The sequence below is a fragment of the Aspergillus bombycis genome, assembly GCF_001792695.1.
Source record: "Aspergillus bombycis strain NRRL26010 chromosome Unknown contig00037, whole genome shotgun sequence".
NCBI classification, from domain to species: domain Eukaryota; kingdom Fungi; phylum Ascomycota; class Eurotiomycetes; order Eurotiales; family Aspergillaceae; genus Aspergillus; species Aspergillus bombycis.
The window spans coordinates 73,045-99,987 of record NW_019170039.1 but is presented as its reverse complement, the minus strand read 5'-3'; the positions used below and the strand labels follow the sequence as shown (position 1 = coordinate 99,987).

At 47.3% G+C, this 26,943-nt stretch overlaps 4 protein-coding genes across 4 annotated transcripts; 2 read left to right on the top strand and 2 right to left on the bottom strand.

Moving 5' to 3' along the window:
• Positions 1-756: 756 nt before the first annotated feature.
• On the bottom strand, positions 757-5,259 carry ABOM_006017 (putative cell division control protein Cdc25; the record flags this gene model as incomplete). Its single annotated transcript, XM_022533146.1, has 4 exons — positions 757-1,175; positions 1,429-1,713; positions 1,795-2,011; positions 2,062-5,259. 4 exons carry the CDS (start codon positions 5,257-5,259, stop codon positions 757-759), a joined length of 4,119 nt encoding a protein of 1,372 aa, XP_022389619.1.
• A 13,659-nt stretch (positions 5,260-18,918) lies between these two features.
• ABOM_006016 (C2H2-type zinc finger protein) lies at positions 18,919-21,530 on the top strand (the record flags this gene model as incomplete). The annotated part of the gene is made up of 3 exons (XM_022533145.1): positions 18,919-19,054; positions 19,194-21,330; positions 21,389-21,530. The coding sequence occupies 3 exons, from the start codon at positions 18,919-18,921 to the stop codon at positions 21,528-21,530; spliced, it is 2,415 nt and encodes an 804-aa protein (XP_022389618.1).
• Positions 21,531-22,692: 1,162 nt separating this feature from the next.
• On the bottom strand, positions 22,693-23,958 carry ABOM_006015 (FluC/FEX family fluoride channel; the record flags this gene model as incomplete). The annotated part of the gene is made up of 1 exon (XM_022533144.1): positions 22,693-23,958. One exon carries the CDS (start codon positions 23,956-23,958, stop codon positions 22,693-22,695), a length of 1,266 nt encoding a protein of 421 aa, XP_022389621.1.
• Positions 23,959-24,507: 549 nt separating this feature from the next.
• ABOM_006014 (uracil phosphoribosyltransferase) lies at positions 24,508-25,308 on the top strand (the record flags this gene model as incomplete). The annotated part of the gene is made up of 3 exons (XM_022533143.1): positions 24,508-24,684; positions 24,741-24,840; positions 24,899-25,308. 3 exons carry the CDS (start codon positions 24,508-24,510, stop codon positions 25,306-25,308), a joined length of 687 nt encoding a protein of 228 aa, XP_022389620.1.
• Positions 25,309-26,943: the final 1,635 nt, after the last annotated feature.

Below are 26,943 nucleotides of genomic sequence, written 5' to 3'. Positions count from 1 at the left end.
TTTCTTGTACAATTACTCTCCATGGATGTAACACATAAGACTAAACATATATACCTTCGTAGTTAAACAGGTAGGTACAAGAACAGAAAGATTCACACTTGGAGTGTACAAAGCTGGGACAACATACAATGTTATCCTATGTCATGACGTATCATTATCAATCGTGAACGAGACCACAGTCCCGTGGAAACCCTTATCATGAGGCTGGGGAACCAAGACACGGACGACAATCTTATACAAAAAAAGGAAAACGGGCCAAGCCACTGTACAAAACGATCGAGACGGTCAAGAATATATGCAGGTAAATGGTGAGATAAAGAAAAAAAATCAAGGGACTGTAAGACCGCGGAGATGAAGGCGGAAAAGAACAAAAGAGATGGCAGAGCTGTGCCGGGGTTGAGTTGGTAGCGTCTGAAGGTAAAGAGTGGTCTCGTCCGCAGGATTGAAGATAAAAGGCATAAACAACAGGTCAAGGGTATCACAAGCTTCCACTGCAATCGTTCTATCACATGCGATTCAAGTAGCTGTGGGGCGCTAAAGTCGGGGAGTTCGTATAATGTTCGAAGCCCCCTCAACTTGTCCGTTTTATTCTTTTTATTTCTTTTTTTTTTCCTTTTAAAATATTTTGTTTCTCAGGCTGTTCGATAGACCAACTCAGGACAATATGCTCAGGATGATCGAATGATCATATAGCGCCCGAGCCATAACCTTTCGGTTTAGATAATGACATGGACATGAACGTCGCGTCATATGAAATCAAAGCAGCTTGAAGGAGATGTCAAGGAATCCTGGTGAGCGGTTGGAGCAAGGGTGCACTGGCACTTTCGAGCAGCGCAAGTATGCCTTGAAGGTTGATCCCAGGTTCCAATATGCCGCGTCATGTAATTTGATAAGGCCATGTCGACTGATCCTTCTTTCGCACGGTCGCATTGATGGTAGACGGCGTCGTTCTAGTGAGTCGTTGTAAACGCCAGGGATTTTATCGCCGCCAATCACCTCGCATAGAAGCCATTGGCGTGGGTGATCGCTCCTGATAAACTTTGTCGGGTTGCCGGTGGAACAGCTCGGCACGTGCGTAGTGGATGCAGCGACAGGGGTCTCCACGTATCGCAATCTATGCCCCGACGGAGAAACGGAGTTCGCCGACTTACAGGAAGCCCGATTCAGACAGCAGTCTACGCGTTAGGAAAAACACAGTCAGTCATCATGTAATCAATCGATCAATCAAGACGTCCTTCAAAGAGAAATAGTATCTGAAAAAGATATGGGTATCGCCACACCAGGCCTAAACACCGAAGCAAACACCCAAGGTCATGAAAAGGGGCATCAAGTGGGAAGGTGAACTTGGAAAAAAAAAGAAGAAGAAGGAAAAGCATTATCGCATCGACATGGCCAAGGTCGCAATAGCCAATGTGCTCATGTCTATACCTGCTGTAGTAGCATACCTCGCAATCTTTTCGTCCTCCCGTTCTCTGGGCTCCACTTCCAAACTCCGGTCGTACATGTCATGCACGTCGCCCGCCGCTTGTAAATTACTGAGAATGTAATCCTGCAATTCAGGGACGGGCTGCAGGAGATAGGGGACGTTTTGATACTGCTGAATGTCTCGGATTACTTCCGCGGTTTTGGCGCGTTTGTTGAAGTTGATCAGCTCCGATGGCGTAAGAGATGGAATACCGTCTTCAATAAAGGTCAAATCGGTCAAATAAACACCTAGGTAGATTGAAGTTAGTCTCCACATCTAAGAAATGGAGGGCAGAGGTGGGGTTAGGTCGATCAATCCTAATCTCGTACCAAAAAATGGAATGCATGGCGGGTTTGCTAGGTGTAGGGTTTCACGGTATTCGCCGAAGTTTTTCGTACTAGCCATGAGTTTACGCATTTGTTCTAAGATTGTGGACGTGCGGCCACTAACTTGACCCCATGTCCGACCAAGTCGATGGATCGGCGCCGTTCCGAGGGCAGAAATGATAGATGTCAGGGTAGAGTAGTTGTTCAGGGCACGACATTTCTGATAATTTTGTCAGCAATAGCCATCAAAATGGTGGGAAATACCCATACATCTGCTACGTTAACGAAGTGCTTGATAACAACCACACGCTTTTTGACATCAGACTGACTGAGAATCATCTCCGCAACCCAGTTTGTCAGCTGGTTCGAATGAAGGATGAGAGCTTTCACGTTAGTCGCAGGCTCTGGTTCGTCAGGCCCAACTTTCTTTTGCCACGTTTTATTCAAACATTCTATAGGTCGAATCTTGGAGTAAAGACGCGATTCGATGATTGTAAGCTGGCGAGCGAACTCTGTTGGATCAATGTCCAAAAATTTAAGCTTCTTCATGTTCTTCGGGATAATAGGAGACGGGGCGGGAACCGCTTGTGTAGGAACAAGTCGTTTGACAGTCGTGTCCTGGCCACGAAGACGTTGCTCGATAACCGTCAACAATGGAGGCGAACCGGGTGTTTTCGTAGTAGCGATAGAATCCTTGGTGAAAGCATGAACACGTTCCAGAAGCTTCATATGCGCTTCATCATTCGGTTCCATCCAAAAGTTTTCAAACCAGCTCTTGAGGATGTTGACTATACGGAATCGAATAGGCTTTTGCTTCCTGTCAATCCACATCTGCATCTCTTCTTGGTTTAGGCCGAACGGAGGCTGGATATTGAATCGCTGAGTTAGCAACTCGAAGAGCTCGGCGGCAGTAGTAAAAGAACGGTAAGTAAGGAGGAAAGTATTGTTGAAAGAAGCATCAAGTTTGTCATGTCGAGTCAGGTGCTCCACTAGTCCTGCTAGCGTGCCACATTTCAAGGTAGGCACATCGTTTTTGGTATCGTAAAATACTTCGCCTTCATGATCCATCTTCAAGAACCAAGGCGTTTCTTCCGGCTCTCGGACAGGCTCTCGGATTGGTTCTCGAGGAATTGCAGTCGGTGGGGCTTGTCCAAAGAATCTCTGTGCCTTATCCATATTGCGCCGCACTTTGTCATGTGGGGGATTGACGGAGTATGAAGATGGAATTCCAATAGACTCGTCCGCAATTTTAGCCTGGGATTCCGCACGGCTATGCAGAGCCTTCAAACCGTCGTTATCTTGACTCAGACGACTCTCGCTACGGAAAGCTGTAGCAGACTCGGGGATCTGCTCAAGCAGGAGAGACAGGGAGAATCCGATTTGAGAAACGTAGTTCTCGAGTTGCCTAGCAACACCTCGCACGGCGTTCAAACGATCTTCGAGAGAGTCTCCGCGCAATTCAGCCCATTCGTCACCTAGGGGGCTCGTGACAGCCTGACAGCCAAGAACAAAATCGGCAATTGCATCGTACACTCGTTGTTTCTGTAAACTGAAATCGACCAATTGGGGATTTTGAAAACTGGTTCCCAGAGGCGCCAGATTGATCGACTCGACAGAAGAGACCCAAGGACGAAACTGCTCGATGACCTTGATAGCGGCGGCCGAGACAGAATCGCCGATTTCGTGATGCTCAGCAATCGTGACGATCTTCTTCTGGTTAAGTGACAACCGTTCCTCTAGTCGGCGAATACTCCCCACAAATGACCTCCGCAAAATATCAATATGATCCAAAAGCGCCGCATCAAGTGGCACCGCTGGTTCAGCTCGAGTGTCCCCTCCATCCTGGTCTAAGAACGACGTCGGGCCTGAATCATTGAGAGTGACACCGTTATTCTGCCAGCCACCGCCTGAACAGCTACCTACCACAAAGCCCGGAACGATCCGTCGGATAAAGTCACCACGTTGCTGTCTTGCAATATCGACATAACCATACACTCCTTGCATAACCCCATCTGCCTCTTGCAGACACTTATTGACGGAATCCGGGCTTGGCCAGTCGGCTGCAGCAATGTGCGATGAGAGCACTAATTTGGAGAATTTCGACATCATATCCCTAAAGTGAGGGTACAGAGCTTTATTTGTAGAGATAATCGACGGGTTTCCGGAGTGATTGTCCGTGGTGTCGGAACCGGCAGCCAGAAGCATACGCAGATGGTCAGATATATCTTCGGCCTTTCTCACGTATTCCGAACGATCCCCGTTCAACAAAGTCTGGCGATAGGCCTCGACAGCGGTGCGCATGTTATCAACGAGCAATGGCCATGTCAGGGGAGCCGATGCACCATCGTCGACAAAATGCGAGGGCGCTTCCGAAGAGATAGAAGGTCGGTGGAAATTGTCGGAAAGCGATGTAGTACTGCTAGTGGCGGTGCCAAAGCTGTACGCCTTAGACAGGCTTCGAAACGAGCTCTTCCCTTCATTAATCGATTTGGTGGCAGACGGTGGATGTAAAGAATCCATGGAAGTTGCGGGGGATACGCCGTCGATATAGGACTGCCGTCTCCGGGACATAGAATCGTGAGAAGCAAGCATCAATGATTCACCTTCCGCTTCGGACGCGGAGCCATCATATTCATCCTCGTCTCGTTCGAAACCACGGGCCATCAGTTCTGGGGGGGGTCTAGTCTGGTTGGGCACACAGAAGGTATTGCGGTCGTAAGGGCCTGTTTCGTTCGTAGACGGGTTTTCGAACGGCAACTCCATGGTGCTGTAGCCGGTGAGAGTGTTGAAGTAGAATAAACGGCCATCGGGGGTCGCTTGTGGAATCCAAAAGGCGGCCTCTTCCTGCTCGTTTGGAGGTCCCGTGCCTTCAATAGGCAGGATCGGTTGTGAGTCGCGCGGGTTTCCTGCAGAGTCAACCTCGTCTTCCTCGCGGTCCTCCTCATACTCCTCTCCCAGGCCAGACTCCGCACTGATGTCTCCATCCTCATGCCCGTTCGATACATGCTCCTCGAGCTCGCTGAGGTCTGTAATGATGGTGCAGTAATTGCTAGGGAACCAGCCCCGAACGCTATTGTTGATCACTCCGTCCCACCAGCCGGTCTCCAGTTGGTTCAGAACCTGAATGATATCACCTCTCCGAAAACTTAGACTGGTATGGTCGTCGGCATCGTAGTCATACATGGCCCGCACGAACAGAGCAGGTGCTGGTTCGGGACTGGGAGTAAAGCGTCCGGTGGCAGCCATCTTAGCGGGTGATTGATTTCCTTGAGGCGACTGATTGACACTATTATCTCTGTAGTGGAAAGAGAGGCTGCTTCCACGACTGCGACTCCCGGGGGCAGTCGTGGGAGTGGACGCCTGCTCCTCGGTAAATGCAAACGTGGTTGTGATAGTAGTACCCGCCTTGGTCGCCAGCGCTGATTTAGTGTCGATAACCAATGGCTCTGTCAAACGGGTGTCGTGCATTCCAATTGACTGTGGTAGATACTACGTAAAATGGGAGACGGTAGGGGGCGGGGGGAGACAAGGATAAACTGGTAATCAGTACGCTACGTCCCATGCGACAAACGGCTGGACGAGCTTAACAAAAGGCGTTGGTCATGACTAGATCGGCAAGCAAGTGTCGAAGGATCCGTTAGGAGGGGAATGCGCTGCGGGTTGGTTGCAGAATCACGCGGTGGGAGAAATGTAGTAGACTATAGTGGGTTCACCGCACGGGTTGGTGGCAGGGCAAAAGGCGATAACGATAAAAGTGGCAAGGACACGGTTGGAATGGGACCCGGATATGGCGTCCAGTGAAGATCTTTGTTTCAATGTGAGACTGAAAGGAAGAGTGAGTGAAGAACACTGAGGATGTAGAAATCGAAGAAAAGGAGAGCAAGATCCTGAAAGACCATCCAGGAGAGGAAGAGAGCGAGTGAAAGAGAGGGTCTCAGGGAGTTTTAGGGGAGGTTCGCAACCGTCCGTCCATTCGGCTGGTGGGCAGATGGGCTGGGTGTGAGTGGAGGAAAGTGACAACCTGCAATACCGTCTGGTCCGTCCACCGATTACTATGGAGGGTACCACTACGGGAAGTAGGTCTGTAAATTTTCAATACCACCCTACCTAAATTACCGTACCTACCCATTTCCTCGTACTCCAGTTACCTGTTAAGAAACCTACCCTATCTACTCCGTACCCGTGGTTGATACAGCCGGTCAACGAAAGTTGAGGGGCACTTTTTGTTCGATAACTTTTTTTTCTTTTTAATTTTATTCTTGGCCCTTTTCTCACCCGCATTCAGCTGATAGGGAACAATAATATCGGGCAAGGTGTAAGGATGCACTCTTGTTGGTTGGGGTATAAATTTTTATTTCCCTCCTGCTTGTCTTTTTTTTTTGCCACAAACATTCAGCTTGGGGGCTATAAATTGCCCCAAGTCACTACTGCGCCCTGTGTGTGTAGGCCATAAGCCTCACGTATGGAGTACCTGGTAGATTACAGGTAACGAAACCAAATAAGGTCGATACAGAGACGCGGACCAGCAGCCAGCACGAGCCCTCTGGACCTTTTGACTTTACGGGCCATGCATAAACTGTCGCCTTTGATGCGTTGATAGGCGCTTGCTGGTCGCTAAAAAGTCTAACCAGTTCCCCGTACCACAAACACCCAACCCTCATTGCTCCGTTTTTTAAACAGATCACTCTACGATTTAAAAGCGCGTCTGAAGCCGTGGTTCTCGGAACAAAGAGGCTGGAACCTAGGGGATTTCGGCTGCATTTCCGCTACTCTTGACTTCCCAGGCAGATATGATTGGGTTGACTATGCAATATATAAAGTTGGGAAATGGTTTATTTAGTTTTATTGTTTTGGGGGCAAACGTCGATACTCCAGATAAAGTTATAAACATGATCTTGTTGTCCATTATACCTGCTTTCCATTCCTCCGAAAGAGTAAAAGGAAAATAGAAAGAAAAAAAAAAAAAAAAGACAGGATCGTTTCATTCGTAATCTTGGGTATCTGACCGACTTGTATTTTCACCCACTTGTTGTCTCCATTTCCTGTGGAGAATTTTAGCTCGCGTTGCACTCCAAAAATACTCCGCAACAGTCTCGACTGATGGGGACTTTACGAAATGAATTGGGTCTTAGTAGAATCATATATATTACTACGTATTACTTCAATAATTACCATCACTCTCACACCATAGGGACGCGCGGGAAACCCTATTGCACCTACAAGGCCGCGTACCATACATATAGTCATCCATGAACCTGGAGAAGTCTGGAATTCAACGCATGAACCATACCGGCCTTATTCGGTATTCCGCTTTCCTACCATTATATGCATGCGCATGGGGAATGTCCGGTGCGTGTGTTTCCCGGAGGATTAATCACAATTCAATGCGATGTATAGTCCATGATTTGCCTCTATGTGCGGCAGGTCGCATGAAGGCACCCAATTCATGATCAACCGCAGTGCCACTCACCATTTTCGGATAGTAACTACCGAGTCGAAGTCACTCGGGGGTAAATACTCAGTGTCTTTAACTACCATTATGGGTAACCGTTCACAATGAAGCGGCACATGTTATAAATCTGCTAATGCCAATGCCAATACCCTATTAAACTATGCTGATAATAGCTTACTCACACGAGCCCCACACAATCGCCCGTCCATCAATCACATATGGAGATGCCATGCCACCCTCTTCGTAGAAGTGATTATAGAAGTCTCGATACGAGCTTACCCATGGAACAGAACAAAGTGATGTAATCCTGGACAGCCCTGATACTGGAGTTTCGCGTCAAGGTCCCAAGGAACAAAGCCGAGACCGTTCAGGCTCTACAAATTATGACGAGGTATGCGGCAGATCAGGGGCTTTTAGGATTTCTAGAACTTGTGAGCCGTTACTATTAGTTAATTAGTTAACCTTCTTTCTGTGATCCGCAATAATAATTGGTGGTTAGCAAAGTTTCTGTGTCGGGCTTCCTTTCTCGGGCTACCTTATTTTTGAGATTCCCGAATGTACTTTCAGTATACAGTATACGCCCCATGTGATCTTTCCAGTGTATGGAGCACTATGGGTAGTATCCCCCATTTATCATATCATGTACGGTCCAAGCGACCGCTATCGATTCATAGAACCAGAATCGAAGAAGTCCGCGAGTCACTTGACACACAACGCAACGTCAAAGCAAGTCATACCACCTTGCAGGTGAGCTGTCAGACGCCACATAGGGCGAAGTTTTGCTGCGTTCAAAGTTCGTCCTATCAGACTGTTGCCGACATCCAATTGTGATATATAGATAGATAGGAAGTATCTCTGTACCCTTTCAACCGGAATCTTAATCCGGTAGCTTAGCTACATCCCTGAGCTGGAAATTGGATCTCTCGATTTTGGAGAACTGACCCTCAATATATTCAACCTATCATGGTCCTGTGGCTTCATTCCCATTATCGCTCCTTGCCTCCAGACTAACGCTTTGGGCCTGTTGAGGAGTTATCAGGATATTGGAGCATGAAAAAGTACCTTCAAGATAACCCCCGTCAATATGGAAATAGTCATTTCTACTTCTCGTACTTTTCGATCAGTTATCTTGTTCCCTCACGGCCTTAAGTTACTTGCAAACCCAAATTTCCCACAGAGTAAGTCTACTCCGTACTTAGATATACAACAAACTGTCAACTCCTCCCCAGTAACTATACATACCTTCGATTGCCATCCATTAATCCCCGAAAACAACCCCACATGTTATCATACCTTCTCCCCAATACTAGTATCCGCCCTTCCATATTTCAATATCAATATAACCCCAACAACCCCTCAAACGATCGAGCCCACCCAGGATCCCAACACCTACCACACCCCCAAAAAATACCCAGCACTGACCCCAAAAACCACGTGTTCCAACGCCTTAGCCAAATACACTTTTACGCATAGCTTTGTTTCGCATTTACCCCAACTCGCATTGCCCACGCCATTGACGTACACCGTGGTTGCCCTGCGCAGCTTTGACCTCCTTAACTTTGAGACCATGGCATTGTTCCGGTGGTCCATGCGTTATATACATCGTAACATTGGTTATGGAGAGGGGTATGAGTTCTCGTAGATATTGTACTTTGTATTTTTTTAGGCTATGGGTGTTGGGCTGGAGTGGCGAAAGGAGGCATATCAGGTTTGGTTCAGGGGTGGGAAGGATGGGGATACGAGGTTGTGGGGTCTGGGGTTTGGTTTTGGGGACTTTTAGACGATGGGTATGGTTATTGAGGGGATGTGTGAGGGAATGATGTGTGTGTGGTATAGGTAGAGTATCTGTTGTGTGTAAGTGATCTTTCTTGGAGTGGTGTTCTCTATGTCTATATCGTTCGTATATCTGCGATGGGGATGGGTGTTGACATATTGTGTACTATATAGCGAAGGTGTAGATAGTTATTCTTGATATTGCAGAGCCATAGATGTACATCATGTAAACTGTTACTAAAAGTGATGAACTACACCCGCCATCTCACCGTCATCACTTCGATGCAACTCCGTTTCCCTGAGCAGCTTCGATGGATTCCTGCTGTGGCAGACTTACGACAAGATACTAACAGACCCGAGCCTTGAAGTAACACTACCTACGGGGTATATTAGACCTTATATGTCGTTTGGTTCCAAGAATAAGGTGTGCAGTTGTGTACAATGAATAGTACTAGAAGCGGCCATGACTATTGACCTGGGGGGTAGCAGCTCGCAACCACACATAGAAGTCACACGACTATGTCTCATCCTCATGAAATGATCAGAGACACCACCGGCGTCTCTCTTTATCTTTTAGTAGACATGCATCCTCGTTCGTCGTCATCGACGTTTCTATAAAACTATACGCTTCCTCCTCCGACGTGATGGTTGACTATGCACGGTGCCTAGGTCGCTGAGTAACTCATATAGTGGGAGTATGCTCGATTTAAACATATTTAGAGAATATATCAGCTATTGCAGACGCCATGAAGAGTGTGTCTGACACTAGTGCTTTACTTTGGGGGTTCTTCGGCGAAATATTCAATATCATGCATGGTCCCACCAGGTACAGAACATATATCGGAGTCAAGATTCAGAGCATTCTTGGCTTTAGAATGCATGAATTTTTGATCTTGGAATCATTTTACAGCCCACAGATAGAGATATGCATTGGATGACACTCTACCATCCTACCAGTGGATAAAACACCAGGGTCGAGGTGATTTGATCTAACCATCAGCCGACAGGAACATTGAATGAGAAGCCGCAGATGGCCAGTACATTTCACAGCCAAAAGTCGAGAGTAAAAATGAAGACGAGGTTCTCTCTAGCTAGATATGTAGCCCAATGTCTTTTCCATATGTGTTTTTCGAAGTGGTGTCCAGGTGCAGGCTATCTTGTTTGTCTACTTATGTGCTCTCAAGAAGTAGAGAAAGCCTGAGTACGAATTCGGATATATGTCTTCTGTCAACCATGAAATCCTACTAAAAGGTTGTTATATGCTTTGCAAAAAGCCTCTGGGATGGTATAGCGAGTCATTAAATGTTCACAGGGCATAATGTTACTACACATGGCCCTAAGATGGACTATGCGTACACATCACCGACGGCGATGGGTCACCGGATTTCTCTACGCTTGAACTATATATACTTTAACCACCTTCTACTATTATAATACTTGCATACTGTAGTCAACGACCTACTCCAGAGCACTGATAGTAAAGTAGAACTATCCCTCGTCCTATGACAATTGTCACCCAGCACACCATATCCAAACAACGAGCCTAAACCAGACCCTAAGAGCAGGAAAATCCCACGAAAGACCATAACACAACAATCACACCAAAGCAAGACAAGCATAGCCTCTCAAACTCGAAAAAAGCCCCGAGACACCCCAACTCAGAACCTGATATACACCGTAATCTCCCTCCTTGCAGCGTCCAATATAAAGTTAATCAGCGGGGGAACCGATAATCAGGAACATATACAAAGATAGACAAAAGATTAGCAAGGGGAATCCCCATCGTAAGAGGGGTGAGGAGGGGGGAAGAGAAAGCCCCTCACATGCAAATGACAATCTCTATCCCACTATGGAGTGGATGGGGCTGATGAATTGAGTGAGTGCCGATGTAGCCGTTGCTTTACCATCTAATTGTAGATCCCCCTGACGGAAACGACGGCTGCCTAAGTTAGTTACTGGGACTACTAGAGAATTAAAGCGATGGATACTCCGTACAGGATTAAATTTGGCTATGGGCAGTGTTATCTCTCTAGTGAGTCGATGGCCAGAACTAGTAAGGCCCATACGAGTGGTTTATTCAGAAAGTAATCGTACGGAGTACAAGATTCCCAAAACTCCGTACAGATCTCTCTAAAGTTCGATAGGTTCGAAGTACACATAAACATCAACACAAGGAAACATCCACGACGCAACCCACGGCCATGGGAACGGCAAATAACTACCCCAAGGTTCTCCCTGTAACTTAGTAACTTCAACTATGTCTCACACAACACCAGGATCCTTCCCAGGTACACGCCTATCGGACCAAAAAGGCCTTCCGATCATCCCGCAAGACTACCCCTTACGAAAAAACCATCCCGAAAGAAAACCAACATATTCCGAATACCTTGTCTGGTCCTTCCCTATACAGGCAAGCGAGCGAGCATGCATCCGAAATAAACCAGGGAAATTTCGATAGTCTCAAGGCTGAATCGGTGGAACTCTAGTTTGTGCGCGCTCCCTGCCCCTCCCCCTTTTTTTTGGCTTCGCTCCGGCCCCCCTTTCCAACTTCCCGGGAGACGACGGTTGGTCCAGAGATTGTGCCGGATGTCGCAGAATCGACGCCGATACTCTTCCAGAAGCCTTCTTTGATTCCAATCGGCCGTTTCTGGTGGGGGGTGGGAGACGTATATCGGTGATTAGCGAACCGGTTGGTTGGTGTTGGTCGTCCAAAGTAGTCCTCCGTGGGGTTTTTTCTTTTCTTTTCTTTTTTTTCTTTTTTTTTTACGCGATCACTTGTTTGTTAGATGAATGATTGCTTTTGTGTGGTAAATTCTTCACAAGACGGTATTTATTATGCTGTGAAACTTTAAGTACGTACGTATTATTATTATTATTATTATTAGCATACTTTGTACATGAGAGAGTAACGATTGGGAAAAGCGGCATACTTCAGTTGTCCGTCTGAAACATGCAGTAACCTCTTCGAGAGATCGAGTACGACTTGCAAAAGACAAAGAGCTGAACACAAACCTCAAACCTAGACACACGCATCATAAGAACTAGCCCTAAAGGGAGAAAAGAAGGTCATTTCAATATACGCCCTGGTAGTTGAGTTTATGTAACAAGCATTTTTCTACTAAGCTAGACGTGCTCATAGTGCTAAGTGAGCTTACGACTAGGTATCTCGGAAATATATAATTCGAGGCAGACCATCGCGCCAGGCGCCGAAAAAGCGCATATACGCTTAACCATAATTAATCTACCCATGCAAACCTATTTACGAATTGCCAAGCACACAGAGAATTAGACAAACGAATGCACGCCGAGTTGGTCTCACCCGCCGACTGGAATGAGACGCCAGAAAAGCCTGTCGTGTTCTCTGGAGACAACTTTACATCTGACATGGAAGTTCAGCGGGTGTGAACCATGGAACGCCACTCGCTCAAGTGTGGACAGACGGGTAAATTCCATGGTTCAGCTCTATCAAAGCTACATTTGAATGTCATGAGGAAATAGTAACGTGCTACAACATATCTCTTGGTGAATCAGAGAGTTTTAACTACAAGGTGTTCTAGAACTCATTAGTGAGTGGGTAGGAATCGTCTTATGCATTGTAAATTACTCTAGCCTGAGGCAGACTTAGGTTTCAATCCAGGTTAGCGAAACCGCACAAAAAACTCGTTGAGGTCGAGAAGTTCGAGAAAAGAAATTATTTTTTTTAAAGAAACGGGCGAGGGAGAGAATGAGAAAGATGCTACTCTAACTGAAAAAGATCTAAATTGGGCGGTGGCCCTCTTTCACTCTAAATTTTTTTTTTTCGATCTGGAGTGTTTCTGGATTTATTTTTTTTTTCTCTTGCACTTACTAATCGGTGGGGACCAACGGAACCCAACACTCCAGTTTCTCACTGCCATGTGTAATATATATAGAAGCGGTCAAGGAATCAACAAAGGGAAAATATGATCCCCGACAACGTGCGCCGCCGTATCAAGGAATTTGCCCAAACCTGATGGCCAGCACTCACCGACTTTAAGGCTATGGCCTGTTTAAGGGATTCCAGACCGATATTCTCCCCCCCGCCGGCGAAGGGGGGAAAGGAAGAGAGGGGGATTCCGCTAAACCTGCATTTATTCATATCCAGGAATCTCGCGAAGTTGCCGGGACGGCAGCCAAAAGGCGGTTTGCATGCTGCCGATGCTCACTAGTGTAGGGACGGGGTCTTCGGGGAAGAGGTTCCTAGGATCCTGCAACGGTACCTGGTGGGGACGGAAATCGGGAATGATGGAATTTCATGATTCAAAAATTCATCTTCTTTGGGGTTTCCACTCCTTTGGAGCGATCGACTGGCCGTAGATCCATTATTGCATCTGAGACTATGTGGTTGCGTACCAAACTATAGGACCAGAGGGACGATAAAGACGGGTAGCTGCAGCAAATCAACTCGCTTGTTGAGCGCAGGAGAGTCTTCAAGGTTTCCAGCTCTTTCAGATTTTAACTTTGACCTTTTTCTTTTTTGCTTCTCTACCCCTTTCTGGAACGGCAATGAACACGATGGGCGTGATGATGATCCGAGCATTAAAGAGAAACAACGAGTGAGTGATAGACATAATATAAACCACCCGAAGCGAAACCCACCGAATCATCACTGGAATGGGGGGCCACACGCCCGGAAAATATGAGCTTGGACTGGAAATGATCGATCATGAATGGATGGATCGGTATGCACGGAGGATTTTGCACTATTTTCTTCTTCTGGTCCCGTGCGCGAGCCTAGATCGATAGTGATGAGACGGAGTCCGCAGGCCGTTTAACATCGAGTTTCTCTCTTATCCTGAGGCCACAATTGGATCTGTACAACAAAGCATGCAATATCTATCAATCAATACCGACAGTGTTCGAGAAAGCCGCCATATTCTCGACACGTAAACTTAGTTATCCACCAACAGGAACCCATGGTCATCAACTCCGTATCCTGGGCGTTTCTGGGTCGGACCGCTGCATGACCGGGAAGTGGATCGAATAGAGACTCAGAGAGAAAAAGAGAAATCCCGCCAGTTGTCAGAGTAGATTTCGCGACGAGTTGTTCAAGCTCGAAGGAATTTAAGAGGCTGGGCGCATAAGGGAAGGACGAATAGTAGTTAATGGGTTCTTTTGTCTGGCCCGAGGCAAATTTCCTTCTCAAAAGAGTAAGCCTGCCGGCTCACCGCTCTCTCCCTTCAACAACACTGGCAGATTAAAGCGGTGAAGGTAAGAAAAAAGTACGTACATACATAACTCGTCTTAGTGATAAACTAACGGCTTGGTTATCAGTAAGGTGGAGTGTGGCACTGTGGATATATGGGTCCTGCATCTGAAGACCGCGGTGGGTGCTGATTGTCGAGCATCAAAAGTAGGTGGGATAGCGGTGATGCCAGGTCGTGGAGCCTTGCGACAAGGGTCAGGCCCATTGAGGGGTAATACATTCTACGCGTTGAAAACCACTACCAGGATAGAAAGTAATGTTCCTCCTATGAAGTGTACAATCTATGTGAGCACAGAAGTGACAGTGACGTTGTCGCATAAGGTACACCGTCCTTGTGGTACTTCTTGAAGTCATGTGCGTTACCCTAGTAACTAACCGTGTCTGACGGGCTCCTCGGGTTCCCAACCCCCTTCAGTATTGGAGGCCCCCACTGGCATGCCGGGATTTTACGGAGTCCTTTTGAATGATTCTTTGTACTTTATTTCTAGGAAACTATCTTTGTTAACAATGAAACAAATAATAAACCCATCTAAAAACGTATCCGATCTAATAGTTCAGGCAGATTGTGGCTATAGAGCCAGTTGCCGTCATGACCTAGCTTGTAAAGCCTAAGAAACTTTAAAAAAAGGGGGATGAACAAGCACACGGATGCCGAAGTAGTGACGATGACACCAGCAACGACTCATCTGACCTGGAAACGAGAGGGATGTACCCTGTAATCTGTCCCATTGACGGTGGAGCTCTCTTGGGGGCACGCGGAACGAAGGCGCGTCTCCGAGTGAGGCTGGGATTAGGCGCGATTGCGATTGCTGGCCTGCAGGCAGCCACAACTGACCGAAGCCAACTAACCCGAAACTAAAACTAAACTCTGTCCCTATCCAGAACAGATCCCCCATGCCATTGATGCAGATGGGATCAGGTATTCAGGATGCGCCGTCTGCTTGGGTGCTGGATTTCCAAAAACAGCAACAAATCTGTATCTGATGATGTAGTTCTGCAGGCGCAAAAGGAAACCCGACATCACCTGACATACTGTCTCCTGGAAGACAAAAGACACTGGTTGTTTCAAGCCCAGGCTGTGTAGATGGATAATATTGGTTACATTATTATGTAGCCTGACTGACTGTCTCAAGTTAAGACTGACTCGCGGGCAGAAGGAGCTGCTGTTCGGGCCCTGTGCTGGGAATGCGCACAGTCGAAACTTGCAGCGCCTTGGATTGTCCACTTTCATGAGCAGCTGACCTGGGGAGCTGGAGGGGCCAAGACCAGAGGCAAACAACTGTCAACACTGCCCTCTGGTCCCTTTATTCTTCACGGGGAATTTTATTATATTTTCTTTTTCTGTCGAGGTTCAGCTAGTTACAAAATTTAGTTGTATAAAATTCAATACTGCCAACCGCCATACAAAATTTACTTTTTTTCTTTCTCATAAATCAAAAGATTTAATTGGATATCGTCCAATCTGCCGGGGAGTGGCTGATGATCTGTCAGTCCGCCTCGAGATATCACATCGTTCAATATTCTCCTATTGCTATGTGATGACGGGTGGCTGATCAGCCAAGCCTACTTCTGTACACATAAGATCTCTGACTTGGCAATGACGACCTCTCCAGAAAACATGAAAAGTGGCATAATTTGGTCGGCAAGAAAGGCAGCTCGATCTCTTCTCCAGGGTTACGACTGGGCTATAGGTACTCCGCTCTCACGTTTAAGATTAGTTCCTTCGTCATGCCGACATGAGGTGAGGGAGTCTGGAACCAAGGGCCGAGCTCAATGTCCAAGATCCACCAGGTGCGAGTTTAGAGGTGCTTTTTAGGCAATCAGGTTCTTCTGTCACGCGTTGATTGGGTGGTGAGTAGAAGCAACCTCGGTGATAGGCGACTGATTCGTGAATTACCAAATAACTGGGGTTTATTACGTAGGATTACCAGTGCAGCTTCCTGGCAAGGGAACGAAGGAGGGGTTGATCAATCGGTGGATTCGAAGGGGGGGGGGGGGGTATTTCCAGTGCCAGAGAAGGGAAGAGGGACAAGAGGGGACCGAGGGGCTGTTAACAGGATAAGTCCGGTGGCGGGTTTAAGAGAGGGGTTCCCCTCCCAAATTTTAATTAATCACAAAGATACCTTTTCCTGGGGATGGAAAATTTATTATTAAAAAAAAATGAAATGAAATGAAACCATATAAAAAATAATTCAAGACACCGGAAATGATCTGCAATAATTACTAAAAATGAAGAGAACAAGTTGAAGAATGATAAAATGGAATGAGGGTCTAGGCAAAAAGAAAATAAAATAGAATAAAATATTCCAACGAGAGTCTGTGTGCAAAGAATCTCGCTGGTGGAAATGAAAGGAGTGAACACACAAATCAGGTCGGTAAGCGCACAATTCCGTGGCATTTGAAGCTGTTCGATCCTTGTTGGAGGGGCAAGGGGTCCCCGCTGACGAGGGGCTGAGAATGGTCATAATCCGAGAGAGCAAGTACAAAAAAAGTAAAACAAAATAAAAATAAAATAAAAATAAAAAATAAAACAGCATTTAGACCATTTGGAGGGGCTATCCATAGGTGCGTGTGATTGAACTGTCTTAGCAGCAGTTAGGCCTATTATTTAAGCCTACCGCTTTTAGTATTCCGTACCCTGCGACAATAAGCTGCAAGATTAGAATTCTAATCAATTGCCACTCCATAAGTACCATCTCCCTTTGTATAGGTCAAATAGACCATGAAAAGAAAACCTCTCGGTGGTCATAGCCCCGCAGCAGTTTTGTGTACCAGGGTCGTGGTTCTGCGCTGTCAGATAGGGATAAAATGATAGGGATTATTTGCGACCGAGATACTCCAGAACCAACGGCCGACCACTTTCTGAGAAAGGCTCAAGTGCTTTGTATCGACTTCTTCTGAACCGACTAACCTGTCTTGTATTGGTGGTATACGGCACTACGTACCTGCCGATGGAACCCATCGAACAGAGTTACATACCATACCAGATAAAGATGGGCTCATGCCAGGCCCAACCCCACAATGAAATAATATCGATAAAAGAAATCGTAATCATACACTAATTCTACAGAGTAGACTATCCTCAATCAAGCAAAGTTTCCTAGGGCTATGTAGGAAGGGAGGATACAACGGGACGTTCGACTTTTAATATAAGAGAAGGAACGGTAGTATACTCCGTAAGTGACCCTCTTGCTTCCCTTTAACAGGGATGAGCAGGTGAAGGATTAAAATTATGCTTTGTAGTTATCATTTCGTGGTGTCTCATAATATCAAACTCCGGAGTCCATACGAGGAGAACACCCTCTTCCATCCACGGAGAGAGCACACACTTTCTCTCCTTAGGCAAGGCAATGCTTCAACCTCCCAATGAGTAAGGAATGGCAGATTCATTCCATGGGATGCTCTGATGAATGTCATGTCGGTGCTGCCCAATGCCATGCATGTGCAGAATAAAATAGGATAGATTGTGAAAATGATAATCAGATCTTGATGAAGATGGCGGTATATGATTTATTTTATTTTATTTTATTTTTCCACTTCAACTTTTTGGGGCCCAATGCGTTGTGTTATGTGGAAAATGGAGTCAGTGTACATGGGTAGTGCAAAGTGGATATGTAGATGGTCCCTCACATTCAAAAAAGAAAATGGGAGAGACTCTGAGGACTAACAAAACGGCGGAATGAACAAGTCTTTCTAGACCCCCCGGTTGACCCGGGTTGACGGGTTTGAACTTACAGCAGTCCATGTGGGCTGCAGTGGGCTGGTTGATGTGCTTTGTTTGGATGTATACTTTGGCCCGTATGCAAGCTGTATTTAGTCGTATGGGACGGAGTACGGAAGGACGTGTACTAACCGGGTAGCGTTTAGTTTCGTTATCCAGTTAGTCAGAAGGGGCAACAAGAGTGCTGATTGGCTATCGGTGGAATTGGCGGTGGTGTTAAAGGACCCAGTGCGTGGAGATTTCGGAGACAGTCTGTTCGCTTGTTCCCCCTCCGTGAGTCCCGCCCGGAAGCCCCTCTTTTCCTGGCCAGTGCCTCTGCTCCCACTCTCCTTGTTGTTGTGCTTTCTCGCCGCCCAAATCGCCAACACCGACACTGGACACGACCGCCTCACTGTCGCGATTCAGCGATCGCCCCAAATCTGCCATCGGCTTGTGCCCACGTCCTGGCGCGACTTTTCTCACACTCGCTTCTCAATACCCACCCCCTCGCTCCCCTTCCCTTCAACCAGAACTTCCCTAAACTCACTTTCTCCTCATCCATCCATATTTCCCCCTCCTCCTCTTCTTTTCTTCTCTTTTTTCCTTACCACTTTCCCTCTTCTCTCCTCTTCCACCCTCCCCCCCTCCTCTTTTTCTCTTTTTTTCTTTTCTACATACTCTTACGATCGACCTGTTTAGTATTTGCGATTCCTTTGATTCCGTTTTCCCCTCCTGGCTTGTAAGCCACGGCTTCGTTTTCCTCCCCCTCGGTCCGCCTGTGGCTGGACCCCCTTCCGATATCATAGTGTGCTTCAGTGTTTTCCCCGCCCAAGGATGATCAGACAACCCACAGACTTCTTGTCATTATCTCGCTTTCAGAACCGGTGTGAAGTCACAAAAGGGACGATATCGCAATCTTCCGAACAATCGTTTTGCTGAGAAGATCTGTGGTCCGCCTTTCGCTGCACCGTCTAAGAAATGGCTCCATCCGCATCGAACACGGCCAGCAACTCGCCGGCCAAGAAGACATCCGCACCAGAGAAGAAATACAAGTGCCAATTTTGCAATCGCGCTTTTAGCAGAAGTGAACATCGCAGTCGACATGAACGTTCCCGTAAGTCACAACTGCTGTTATATCCTCACATGCGGGGCTTGGTCGCGTTTGTAATATGGCTTCTGGACGCGATTTTCAGTTTTGCATCATGGAGAAATGGTATTTGAACATGGACAATGCTGACGCGTTGCTCGAACAGACACAAAAGAGAGGCCCTTCAAGTGCCTAAAATGTAGGAGTACCTTTGTTCGCCGAGATCTCCTGCTTCGCCATGACCGTACTGTTCACGCCAAGGATGGCGGGATCCCACTTGTTTCCGAGGGCCGTCGACGTGGCGGCGCAGGTGTCCAGAAGTCCTCCCCTGCACCTGCTCCTCCCAAGCCTTCAATTACAATTGACCCTGCTACATTGGAACAAATTGAGGCAAGCAGTGACGGTATGGTCGACCTTGAAACTGCAGCCATGTTGATGACAGATTTCCAACATAAGGCCGCAGCCGCTGCTACCAGCCAGGTTAATGAACGTGCTGAATCGGATCGCTCTTTCTCCCCCGGACGCGGTCCACTACTAGAACCCTCTGTATCCTATTTGTCGGGCAACGCGACGTTACCCCAAATGCCTTGGGACACCCTGGTCTCTCCAGTTGATACGAAACACTTCATGACCCAAGACAATGGCCCAGACTCGCATACACTATCGTCGAGCATGGAGCGACATGGGCCGGTTGGTGATGCGCTTGCACCCTCGCTTCACTCACTCGTCAACTCGTTACCAGTGTCTGGAAATTCTACTCCGAACGCCTTGTCACCATATCCCTCGATGACAGGCCCTGTTAGCCCGGTGAACTACCGGAAGTCTCCTGGACCCAGCCAAGCACTAACACTGCCCAAGGCTCCTCAAATCGCAAATGAAGTTGAGCGGAATATGATCGTAGAACGTATCAGGAATGCCGACGCGCTTGGATCGCTTCCCGATAGTTTCCAGCTTCCATCGACGGCAGCCTTGAACAAGTATCTGTCGACGTATTTCAATTTGTATCACCATCATTTGCCCTTCTTGCATCAGGAGTCTTTCAAGCCTACAAACACCTCGCCTCCGCTATTGTTAGCCGTACTCTCCATTGGCGCCCTGTACACATTTGAGCGTCAGCACGCATTTATGCTCCATGTTGGCTCAAAGATGCTTGTTACGCAGTTTCTGCAACACAAGGACAACTTCGATTCGAGAAAATGTCCGCTGTGGGCTATGCAAAGCAGCCTGCTGAACATGATCTTCGAGAGTTGGAGCGGCGACCCGAAAGGCCTGGAATGGACATGTTCCATCAAGAGCTTGCTCGCTAACATGGTCGCTGGTAACCGCTATCAACTGAAGCTTCGTACAGAGGCTCGCGAGGGGGCCAAGCCCACCCGGGAAGAATGGATTGAAGACGAGTCATGCCGTCGAACCTACTACGCGGTCTACATCTTTTTTGGCATGCTCACGCTGACCTTCAACCACACTCCCGCAATGAGCTTCGACGAATTTGATAATCTGGAGCTTCCATCATCAGAATCGCTGTGGAACCTTAATGTGACGGATGATGAGGCATGGCGCCGTAGCCTGGCTTCGACCACTACCCTAACAGTTCGCGAAGCTCACGACTGCCTCTTCCAAGGCGAACAAGTTCGGTACAGTGCTTTTGCGACTCGTGTCTTGATAAACGCTCTGTTCTTGCAGGTTTGGAACCACAAGCGGAGCTTCGAGGCTCTCCAAGACGTTGTGACTGAATATAAGCTCCGTCTCGCACTCGAAACATGGGAGAATTCTCTTGAAGTTTGTGAGCCAGAGACGATCGTGGTACCCCTCAGCACTCCTCAGAAAGGCCATCCATTGATCTTCAACTCTATGGCTGTTTATCGCAACACGCGCGCTCGGTTGGAGGTCGACCTTAAGTCGATCCAGGAGGCCTTGCGGTACCATTCGTCTTATGAAGTGGCTGCTGCTATGACAGTTGCTCGTGAAAAGGTGAAGCGCTCCCAGGAGATGAACAATGTTATTCAGTCCTGCTTCGAATGCATCGAGATTGCTGCCGTCCAGGGAATTAACTGGGTTGCGAAGACATCTGCAACCAACTGGAGTGTCGAGCATCCGCTCTGTGGCTTGGACCTGATGGTCATCTTGAGTCTCTGGCTCTATCGCCTGGAACATGACGAGGAGCCTGCGACTGAGGCTGAGATGGCCATCTACAACAAAGTCCGGAATCTGTTCGATGATGACGCCGTCGATGCCTTTGGTAAACTCAGCTCCACTGTGGCCCGTGTATGGGGTAACATCCTAGACGGAGTGGTAGTATGGGGGTAAGTTTCAATCTGTTCAACACACAATATTAAAGCCAAGTTACTGACACCATCTCAGAATTACCAAGCTCATGGGCGAATCGTTCAAACTTCACTCGCAGGCCTTGGTTGGCTACGAAGATTCATTGCGCGTCGCCAAGGACCAACCTATTCACCCAATGCCAACAAAGACACTTGCTAGTGTGGGCACGGCGTACTAGGCTATAAGTACGTTCGGTTCGAAATTTCGCACTATCATTGACCTTTCTTTTTTATCGCCGTGATGCTCTTTTCGGCCCTCGGGGCTGGGTTTCACTCTTGGTGTTTCTCGCTCTGACTCGGGTCCCATTCATCAATGAACGTTTTCAATTTTTCTTCCTCTCGTTTCCTGGGCATTTGGACACTGGCGGAATCTCGGATTTTTAGGGTCGGGATGGAGGTGCAAGAAGGTGGGCGGCGAAGTTTGATTTCCGGTTATGGAATGCTATGATCTGAACCGCCGCATAATGCTTCTTGCTGGTGTCTCCTGACTGACGTTTGTTCATCGTTAATCGTTTCGTTACGTCTTTGCGTTATTTATCGTCATTCCTGTTGGTTTTTGCAAGAGCTCACAGGAGTCCGGTGTGATCATTTTTTTGTTTTTACGGGCAGTTTCCCAAGGCAACATCTCGACACCCGGCTGGTCCTGTGTGTTCTTCACTTTAGCACTCGGTGGAGTTGTTGTTTTCTTGATACTCATCATTACACTCTTAATCCTTAGTGCTTCTCTTCTACGCATCAGCGTGTTTGGTCAATTTGCCAGTCGATTTGTCCCCTGATCATTTGATACCTTGTCCGTTATCTATTCATCTTACCACTTTAAAGCTTCTCTTCAAGTCACTCGTTCTCATATACTTTGGTTTACTATTTTTTACCTCCTTTTGAGCTTTTGCCTTAATGTATTTGAGTTAGAATCGTTCTGAGTTTATGTGTCTATGCCGTCCCCGCCGTTAATGTTTGCGTTCTATCTCACCCCCCTCATATTTTTTGACGTGTTCTGTTTGACGCAACTGTTTTGCATGCTTTGATATTCCTTTCTTGAAGATTGTTCATTGCGTATCTTTATATTTACAGTGTTTGTTTGATATTATTTTTTGTTGGCCTGCACATGGTTTTGCGTTGTAGTACCCTGTACTATAAGTAATTCTAGCACAAAATACAATTTGTTTGAGCGGGGAATTCAATTGCTATTATCTACACAGTAAACAGTAGTAGTACACATCAAACTACAAACTACACACCAATAGTAGCTGTAGTGTTATTTCATCCATTTTATCATTAACTAATATTAGGTTTTTATCTTATACATCTCCATAAAGTTATAGAATACATACAGCTAACATATCACTTACAAACGGGTTCCATGAACCCCCTCGTCCACCTCAAGGAACCCGTAATAATTACAAAAAATCCCAAGGCAACCCCGATGCTGACAATTCCGTAGAAATAGGCATGTCGTCGCCGACTCAGCCCATTCAATTCAGCCACCCACGTACTAATCGTAGTTGCTGAACCGCAGAACCCATCCATAACCCCAGCAAGCACCTGGCAGCTCGTGAGTATCGACAAACTAGTCCCAGAGCCAAGCGAGGAGGCCCCGATGCCATCAACATGCTGCAAGTCATAGCACATGGCAAGGATGATAGTTCCGAAGATATTCACGGCGAACGTACCTAGCGGGAAGGAGGGGAGTCGGGCATTCAGCACTAGAGAAACGTAGTAACGTAAAAAGCAGCCGAGTGGTGCGAAAACGACAGCGAACACTGCGCGACCACGCCAGAACTCTGGTCCATTATCATGGCGATCTGGGGGCCAGATTGCGAGGAAGACGGCGCCCAGCCAGCATCCCCAGCCGAGGATGACGAAAAGGGGGTCTATGAATCGACGCGTGAAGCGGAATGGGAAGGATGGGGTTAGGGGATCAAGAGCGAGAGCGAGATGGGCGCCAAAGATGAGCGCGCCGAGACTGAGCGCGACTGTGGTCAGGATGATAGCTACCAGAGCCATGAAGCTGTATCCACCATTGGGGGCTGAGGGGTCCGACAGATCGTTGGATAGCGCGAGGAAAATGTCACGGATGAAGCTTGAGAAGGAGGTGAAGCAGCCGCAGAAGCCGGTTGTTAGGCCGACATATAATGGGATTGTCTTTTTAACAGACTTGTGACGTTTCGATTCGGCGCTCGGGTCGGCTCCCGTGGTATTGTTGTTGTTGTTTTGGTCCACATCGCCCCATTCTTCCCGGAAGAGGTTCTTGTCTTCGAGGAAGAAGCCCATTAGTAGCGATCCACCTACGTTGGCCCAGAGGACGCCCGTTACCACGGGCGCTCCCGGGTAGATGGTCAGGGCTTGGAGACCGAGACGCGCCAAAGTGCCGAAAATGGCGAAGAAGACCAGGTATGAAAGGGTAAAAAGCTGCGTAGCATGTTTGGAGAGGGGTCTTGCGCCAGGTTCCCTTCGTGAGAGCGTTGGTTCAACGGGGCCGTAAGGAGGCTTGTCACTGGTGGGAAGCCCATATCCTTCGGATGGCCAGGCTTGGCGCTGCGAAGCTTCCTCGGTGGTGGGAGGTGGCGCTTGAGTTTCAGGCATCTGTTCGGTGTCGCTGGCAGGCATGGCGCTTGTTGATTGCATGGCGAATGACAATGCGCAATATGATTCACATAATCTCTATCGTGAAGGGTAGTGCTGGGAAGGAAAATTAGGAGCTGTGAAAAGTCAGCATGGAAGGAGTGAAGATTGGATGGAGAGAGTGGGTCATGGTAGTATGTGGGTATCTTAGTGGATAAACAATGATTTGGTTGTGGATAGACGGCTGATAAGTGATTGTTGATAGCTTATCAGCTCCTGATAACCGACAATGAGAGGGGCTAGAGGTGAAGATAAAGAGAGCAGAAATGAGAAGGAAGAGAAGGAATGACAAGGTAAGGAAGAGGGACTTGGAATTTGAAGCGGAGAAAAAGAAAGGGACGCTGACATCAAGGTACATGTACACACATACCGTACAGTACCTGAGCAGGTGACACGACACACCCCGACCCCTCACTTCTCTGATTGTGTATATATTTCTTGCTTCTGTCCCCCCTCACAAGCTTCCTTCTCCTTATCTCCCTCTTTTCATACGACCTTGAGAACCATACGATATTCCAGAATACCTCAACCACGATGTCTCTTCCCCCGAATGTCCATATCTCATCCCACCCGTGCCTACAAGCCAAGATATCCCAGCTACGGTCCCATAAAACCTCCACCCGCGAAACCAGGAGCCTTGTCCATGAGATCACAACTATCCTAGGTGTGGAGGCCTTCTCAACAGTATTGAAAACTAAAAAGCGGGGAACGGTAAGGATTGATCACCCCTGATCGTATCGGATCGACGACGTTGATCCACTTCCCAGGATCAAACCCCGTTAGGTATCGAATATGATACCCAAGATATTGAGCCCGCCAATGTCGCCATGGTACCCATTCTTCGATCCGGACTGGGCATGACTGAGGGTACGTTGTCCGACTCGCTCGAAAGGCCCCAATGCTGATTATCTGTCCAACTATTTAGCAATCAACAGCCTGCTCCCGGCCCCGGTTCCCATCTACCATTTAGGTCTCTTCCGCGAGAAGTTCACCCTTCAACCCGTCGAATATTACAATAATCTCCCCTACCAACGCCAGGATGGCTCTGACTCCAACACCGCCGCTGCTGACACAGCTATCCTTCTTGACCCCATCGTCGCCACAGGCGCTACGGCCGAAGCGGCAATTCACCTTCTGCGTGAGTGGGGCGTGAAGCGAGTGGTGATGCTGAGTGTACTGGGCTCCGAGACGGGCATTCGTCGAGCTGTAGACTCTTGGCCTGGGGGAGTAGAGTTCTGGACAGGGGCGGTGGACGAAAAATGCAATGAACGAGGCATGATAGTTCCTGGCTTAGGTGACATCGGCGATAGGTTGTTCGTTGCCATTGGGAAGTAGGGTCGGGTAATTTATAATATATTTTCTCGTTTCCAACGCAGCAATACAATTAGTTACCTAGATCGGATCGTATCGTTGATCACCGAAGTAATGTGTTGTTATCCCCATGGGGAGGGAGGGAGTATGCGGTGAGATCTCAATGGGGCATATGTGAAGGGAGCTGCGACAAGAAGAGGTGCCGCCGAACAATGCGCATTCCTGAATTAACACTAATCTATTCATGGTATATACAATATCTGTACTAGCTAGGACCGTCAATTTGAGGATGTTGCGGAACTACTCCAGTCCATTCATTCATCACTTAAACGATGGTAAAAAAACAAAAAAGTAACTTGCCCCCACGCGGGATTGAACCGCGGACCTCATCATGCCTCATGGCTTTCAAGGCTTCCAATGGATGCCTCAGGCTACGAGTGATGCGCTCGTACCACTGAGCTATAAGGGCGAGTTGTTGCTATTTTTGGAAAAAAATAAAGTGTAGGACTTAACTTGCTTGGATTCAGCAGCACCAGTTTCCCAGACCTTGCTTGCACTATAGAGTACGAGGTGTAATTGCGTTTTGATTAGTATAGCTGCATGTTACCAGGGACAGACAATGTCTGTCTAGATAAAAATTTTGTATTACCAACCACCATGAAAGTAGGATCTCTTTTGGTAATAAACAATATATTCTTTTCTTGAAAATGACCTTGTTCGTGCAGTGCATGTAGTGGTGGCACTCTCATTTTCGGCGAGCTACGCAAAAGAAAAAAAAAGAAATTCAAGGCGTGCTGTCATCGAATTATGTTTCCTCGCCTTCGTCATCTGGCAAAAGCCTTTTATAATAATCGTCTCTCTAGCTACAGCTTTTGTCTCGACTTGTATCATGTAGATATCTACTGTGGTCCCCTTCCTCCTCTCCTTCCCCTATGCCCCGACCTATGCGCACATCATGGGACTTTGCACTGGCATCACAAAAGGCCGTACGAGTACATGGATCTCTGGATCTTCTAAAATCCAGCTTATAAGATCTCTATGCTTATTATACGAAATCGAAGAATCCGATTCTTCCCCGCTTATAATAAACTTTGAGGAACTGTCAGCTAGATGGGAATCCTTTGGCACGAGATGATGAAGAATCAAGACAAGAGACTGGTTCTTGGAGATGTATTCCTATAGAATATTCCCAAATTGTAGTCCTATCCAGGCATAAAGACCACTCATCGGTATCGAAAAGGCAGTGAATACATACTCCATTGTTACCGATTGGCCACCGAATTGTCTATACACCAGAGATAGGGTATACTGTCCAGTCATCAGACTGAATGGTTATTCAATCTCTGACAGTTATTAATGGTGTTTTAGACCCCAGACTATTAACTAGTACAGATCTAGTTAATATGGAATACTTGAATTCTATAATGTGATTCTTCTAATTAAGTCACCTAACCACTGAGGAAACCGCTCACAATTCATTTCTGAACAAGCAGTGAATCATTTAGGTGGTATATATATAGGGCAGTTTCCACACAACTCAGGACTACAATACTAGTTAAGACTTATACTCATCTCTAGGATATCTCTTTTTATACTCAGTGGTGGTCTGTACAGCAGGGCCTGACTATGTACTACTCTGGTGGATCATATCTGGTGGAT